At 63.4% G+C, this 5,897-nt stretch overlaps 1 protein-coding gene across 1 annotated transcript; it reads right to left on the reverse strand.

Annotated features, from left to right (window-relative positions):
* Window positions 1-2,280: 2,280 nt before the first annotated feature.
* SLC7A4 (solute carrier family 7 member 4) lies at window positions 2,281-5,643 on the reverse strand. Its single transcript, XM_082641137.1, has 5 exons — window positions 5,589-5,643; window positions 4,022-5,043; window positions 2,969-3,609; window positions 2,605-2,713; window positions 2,281-2,501 (listed from the first exon to the last, which is right to left on the reverse strand). Exons 2-5 carry the CDS (start codon window positions 5,001-5,003, stop codon window positions 2,329-2,331), a joined length of 1,905 nt encoding a protein of 634 aa, XP_082497263.1. The 5' UTR covers window positions 5,004-5,043; window positions 5,589-5,643; the 3' UTR covers window positions 2,281-2,328.
* Between the last annotated feature and the right edge of the window lie 254 nt (window positions 5,644-5,897).

The following is a 5,897-nucleotide window of genomic DNA, read 5'->3' on the forward strand; positions in this document are numbered from 1 at the left end:
CCTGGTGCCCGCTTGCTGGCCCATTCCTGAGGCCTGTTCCCTGCTGTCGGGGGTCGGGGCTGGGAAGGGAGGGGCCTCGCCTTGGGAACTTCATGGATGGAGCCCCAGCAGGACCAGGGCAGGGAGTGGAGAATTCCATCCTTCAACTCCCAGGCACACTGTCCCTACCCTGACTCTGGCCTCGGCAGGGTACTGCCCAGGGAGCAGCAGAAGCCGCTATTGCACAGAGACCTGCAGCAGAACATGTCCCAGGGCGCTGGTCACAAGGGCTCCAGCTGTGTCTGGAGAACTCTCTCCCAGCTCTGTCACCAGGGCTTCCAGCAGCAGCTCACTCACCAGTGGTCAGCACAGACCCTCCACTGGCTGTGCAGACTCTAGCCCTGTTCCCCGGCAGCACCCCCATTGTAGGTAGAGCCCCCACCCTCTCAGCGCTGTTCCAGGGTCTGTGCTGCCGTAGTCTAGGGCAGGGTAGAAAGAGGTCTGACAAGAGGGCTGTCTCTGCTGCTCTGGTGCTGGGTACCTGGGGCTCGTCCCCACCCAGTATGGGGGGCTCATCCATGGAATTCAGACTGGGGCAGGCAGATGACCCAACCCACTAGGACCCGGCAATGGCACATGCACCAGCCCTTCCCAGTGGCAGCCCTCAGACTGTGGAGGGCTGGGATTGGGAGAAGAGGATGGAGAAGCTGAGTTGGTGGTCATTGGGTCCTTTGGGACCATCTGTGTGCTCCTTGGTGACACCCAGCCCAACCTCCTGGAACTTGTGGGGGTGGGGAGAATGTATATCTGGAATTCACTGCTACCCAAGGTCACACACCTAAGAACCAGCCCGAGGCAACTGCTCGAAGGAGGCCTTGTCCTTCGCTTCGGGTGGAGCCCAGTGGCTAGAAGGAATGCCCCAAACAAATTCCAGAGGCCCCCAGCAGGCTGGCCTGGATCTGGCTGTGACGTCCTCACAGGGTGTGAGTCCTGCCCGCTGGAGAACTCCCCAGGCGGCAGGGAGCCTACAGCTGGGAGGGAGGGACTGGCTGCAGGGGTCTGACCCTGTCTTGGCCCCAGGGCAGCAGCAGGGGTTTGGGAGTGCCCACCTGAGAGGCGAGGGGCTGCTTTCTCACGGGGCCCGGTGACTAGGCATGCTGGCCGCTTGCCGGGGCAGTGACATGGGCCAGCTGGGGAGGGCAGGGTTGGGGTTCAGGCTGAGCTGGCATCTGGAACCATCTGGCATCTGGAGCCTCAGCAAAGCCTTGGGGTCCCTGCTGCCTCTCAATCCCCAGAGCAGTGTCCCTGGGGAGGCAGGCCACAAAGGTCAGGGTGAGAGAACATGGCCCTGAAGTCTTTACCGGGGCGGGGTCCCATGTACGGGGCCCAAAGAAAGCTGATGTATGGCTTCAGGGTCCGGGAGTAAAGCCTGTCGACAGCAGCTTCCTGTGTGCTCCTTACAGGCAGAGACGGGAGCTAGTGGTGCCTGTGGTGGGCACAGCACCACCTGGGAGACCAGTGGGCAGTGCAGGGTGGGCCTGGGGACCCCACCCCAAGGACCAGAGGGGCTGGAAGGCACTTGGGGCAGGTTCAGGCTCTTGCGCACCCACCCCCTGGGGCAGCCGGAGAGCAGCACCAGGGTCTGAGCTTGGAAACAGCTGCTGCCTCAGTCTGCACACAGCGCGCACACCAGCGTAGCCGCGCGGGCACGTGGATATGTGCTTGAAGCTGTGTGTGTGCCTGTGTGCGTGTGCCTCTGCCTCCGCAGGCAGGCCTCAGGCACATGCCATGCTCTGGAGAAACCAAGGGGACCCCAAACTCTGCTGACCTTTCTAGGTGGCCTCCTTGGGGCCCGGGCACTTCTGTCTGGACCCATCCCCCAGAGGAGGGGAGCCTGACACTGCCCCTCTGTACCTGGTGCATATGGGTGTATGTATAGTGCCTTCTGAGAAGGGCAGAGGGCACTGGCCTGAGTGTCCTTGACTCAGGGCTGTCCGAGGGCTGGCATCTCCCCCTTGCAGAACTTCTGCACCTTTGCTTTGCACCGGGACAATCGCATGGTTCCTGGGGGCAGGTGAGGACTCAGTGCCACAAAAAACAATGGACACGACACAGGCCACGTGGCTGGCTAAGCAGTTATTGTCATGGATCCCTGAGGCTGGGGCTTCTTCCCCACCCACCCTACCCCACCTGCCCAGGTTGCTGGAGTTGGTCATAAACTGGAAGGCACTGCGCAGAGTCCACCACACCAGCGCTGGCCACACCGGCTCCTGAACTACAGTCCGAAGGACCCCCTAGCGTGGGCAGGCCCGCAAACCAGAGCTGCCTTGGATGGAGGGTAGGCAGCTCTCATGGACTGCTGGGCTCCTGTGCTGGCGCCTGGCTGGGGGGCTGCACGACCTGCACTGTCTCCTCCAGGCTGCCGCTAGGGAAAACCACATAGCGTGTGATGGTCACCCCCGGCAGCTCCCGCTGGTTCTCCTTGCTGTGCCAGATGCCGTAGCCGAAATATACCAAGAGTCCTGCAGGGGTGGCGCGAGCATGAATGGCAGGTCCCAGCCCTGCTCGCCCTCCTCACCCTCCTCCTGCAGCCGGCCCAGGACACCAGCCTGGCCCCCCACTCACCGATCAGCAGCCAGATGGAGAAGCGCACCCAGGTCAGGTAGCTCAGCTTCAGCATGAGGCAGATGTTGAGGAGAATGCTCAGGGCTGGAATCAGGGGCACCATGGGGATCTGAAGGGGCAAGGGTAGGGCTGGGCTGGGCTGCAGGGGAGGCTGCTGGCCCAGGGCCCAACTGCTCTAGAGGCCTCAGAGCCTTTCTCTGCCTCTGGAGATTCTGGAGACCAGGGCCCGCTCGCAGACACAGGTGGATGTGCATGCTGCCTCCCCAGCCTGTGAGCCGTGGTCATCCTGCTGCAGCGGAGGATGCGGGGGAGGAGGGAGCTGGTGGGCTGACAGCAAGTGGGTGTTGGGAGTGGAGAGAGGTACCTGGAAGGTGTCCTGCTGGCGTTGCTGCTGGTGGGCCCCCAGGACGAGGAGACTGAGCAGAAAGATGATGCTGCAGAGCAGAAGCAGCAGGATGTAGCCCCAGCGAGGGAGGTGCAGGGCTGAGTCCCCGAAGATCAGCACGCAGCCCAGGATGCTGGCTGAGGCCACCAGGACGCAGGTCGCTGAAGCCACGGCCACTCCAGGGCTGCACCTATCCAGGAAGCCCAAGTAGGGCCTCAGGGCTGGCCGCAGCTGCCCAGGCTCGGGGGCTGGGACCTGCTCGGTGCCCACCAGCTCTATGTGGTCTGAGAAGGAGTTGTACTCCTTGGCCGCAGGGCGGGGGCTGGCTGGGCTTGGGGAACTGGACAGAGGGGCCTTCTGGAATCGCAGCACGATAATGCTGATGGCCACGAAGGTGTAGGCCAGCAGTGTGCCAATGGACAGGAACTGGACCAATGCCTCGAGGTCCAGCAGCAGCGCCACCAAAGCCGTGAGAACCCCGAACACCACGATGCCTACCAGAGGCACCTGTGTCTGGGGGTGCACGTAGGCAAACGCCTGGAAGAAGAGCCCGTCGGCGGCCATGGCGTAGATGATGCGGGGAAGGCAGAAGAGACCGTTGAGCAGGACAGTGGTCATGGCTGCAGCAGAGGGCGGGGGCTTGTCAGCACAGCACATAGGCACCCCACGGGCCACGGCTGGGGCACCTCGGGAGCATGCGCACGAGTCTGTCTGGGTTCTCAGAGTGAGCCTGAGTGCCTGTGGGGTGCAGGATTGTCACTCCCCCAACCCAGGAGTGGGACACCTCAGTTTAGGTCACAGGCCGCTGGGGAATCTGGTGAAGGCTGAGTACCTCTGTCCAGGAAAGGACACGGAAGCACATGCCCAGACCGACATACCATGTACAATGAGGAGCGGGTTGAGTAGGTCTCTGCCAATAAGCCTGGGTGGAGTCTAATAATTAGCCCCTTCCCGGGTCCATTATAAAACTGGTAAAACTGAGGCCCAGCTGGAGATGTGTTCCCCGGGAGGCCAGGGCAGGACCCCACTTACCACAGATGGAGCCAGTCGCCACGAGGTAACCAGCCCAGCTGTAGCCCCGCTGGTAGAAGGCGTCAGCGAGCGCTGAATTAGGGTCCAGGCTGTGCCAGGGCACCATGAGGGTGAGCACAGTGGAGACCAGGATGTAGGCGCTGGCTGCGAGGCCAAGCGAGATGGCAATGGCCAGGGGCACGGCTCGCTTCGGGTTCCGGGCCTCCTCACTAGAGGCGGCAATGACATCAAAACCCACGAAGGCGTAGAAGCAGGTCGCGGTGCCAGCCATGATACCGGAGAAGCCGAAGGGTGCAAAGCCGCCCTCCTCCTCGCCCCAGTTGTGTGAACGGGCGAGGACGAACCCCAGGATGATGATGAAGAGGATGACGACCATGCTGATGGCAGACAAGGTGTGGTTGAGCCAGGAGGAGACACGGGCTCCGCAGGAGATGAAGGTGGAGGCCAAAAGTAGGATGCCAGCAGCCAGGAAGTCAGGATATCTGGCCAGGAGGGGCACCTGCCAGATGCCCACATGGGCTTCGGTGAAGTTGCGGATGTGGTGGTCGAACATGGCGTCCAGGTAGCCACTCCAGGCGCGGGACACAGCAGCACCAGCTATGACGTACTCAAGCACCAGGTTCCAGCCGATGAGGAAGGCCCACAGCTCACCCATGGACACGTAGGTGAACAGGTAGGCAGAGCCTGTGCGGGGCACGCGTGCCCCAAACTCTGCGTAACACAGGGCCGCCAGCAGGGAGGCCACGGCAGCCACAATGAAGGACACGATCACGGCCGGGCCGGTTATCTCCTTGGCCACGGTACCAGTGAGCACATAGAGGCCCGAGCCCACCATGGACCCCACTCCCAGCAGGGTCAGGTCCAGCGCGGACAGGCAGCGCTGCAGCGATGTCTCCATGGTGGCCTCCTCCAGTGGCTTCAGCCGTTTCAGCTTCTGGCAGAAGCGCGCCAGGCCGGCAGTGCTGGGCAGTCCTGAAGCCATTGCAGGCAGCTGAGAGGAGCACCAAGCCAGCTGCTGGCACCTACCAGGGCCAGAGGGGAGTGACAGGCTGCCCAGCCTTCCTCCCTCTGATCCCACCCAGGGGTAGTGAGCGCTTTTAACACTGGCCTGCCAGAGGGCAGGGCTGGGACAGGGGTGGGTGGGAGGCCCTCTCTGCCTCAGGGGCTCCATGGTGGAGCAGAATCTGGGCCTGTTGGTGGGGGTGGGGGTGGACCCTGAGGGTGAGAAGGGGGCAGCCCCAGGGAGCATGGCTGGGAACCAAGCCTCTGTGATCTGGGATCCCAGAGTGAGGTGGAAACCCGAGGCTTCCCGGGAGCTGGGCCAGGCCTCCAGGACGTGGAACAGGAGCGGAGCTGCAGCCCTGGGCGTAGCCCAGGCGGCCACCTGGCCCCAGACATCGCGGTTCCCCCCTTCCCCGCCTCGCCGGACTGGAGGAACAGTGCACCTGACGCGAGCCGGGGCACCCTGGGCGTGGCGCCGGATCCCCGGGCTTGGCGCTGCACTGCCGGCCCCAACATGCCGCCGCCGCCCCTGGAGCCAGTTTCGCCTCACCCTGTCCCCAGGTACCTGAGCCTTCGCCTCCTCCTGGGCCTGAATCTGTTTCCGCAGGACTCTGCAACCCACCTACTGTCGCCGCCTCCGCTGCCGCTCTGCACGCTGAGCCTGCCCCGCCTGCGGGTGAGGTCCGTGCGCAAAGCCCGCCCCAACCCCCAGGGCGCCAGACCCAGCACCGGGCCCCACCTCTCTGTCACAAACACCCAGGTAGCCCACCCCCTCTTAACTCACCAGGTCCTAGGGATACCCTATCATTGTGTCTGCTTCACAGATAAGGAAGCCCAGGCCACCAGAGTGGCCTCGCAGCCAGGTGCAGGTTAA

Source organism: Mesoplodon mirus (genome assembly GCF_964341445.2).
Source record: "Mesoplodon mirus genome assembly, chromosome: 13".
Classification (NCBI taxonomy): domain Eukaryota; kingdom Metazoa; phylum Chordata; class Mammalia; order Artiodactyla; family Ziphiidae; genus Mesoplodon; species Mesoplodon mirus.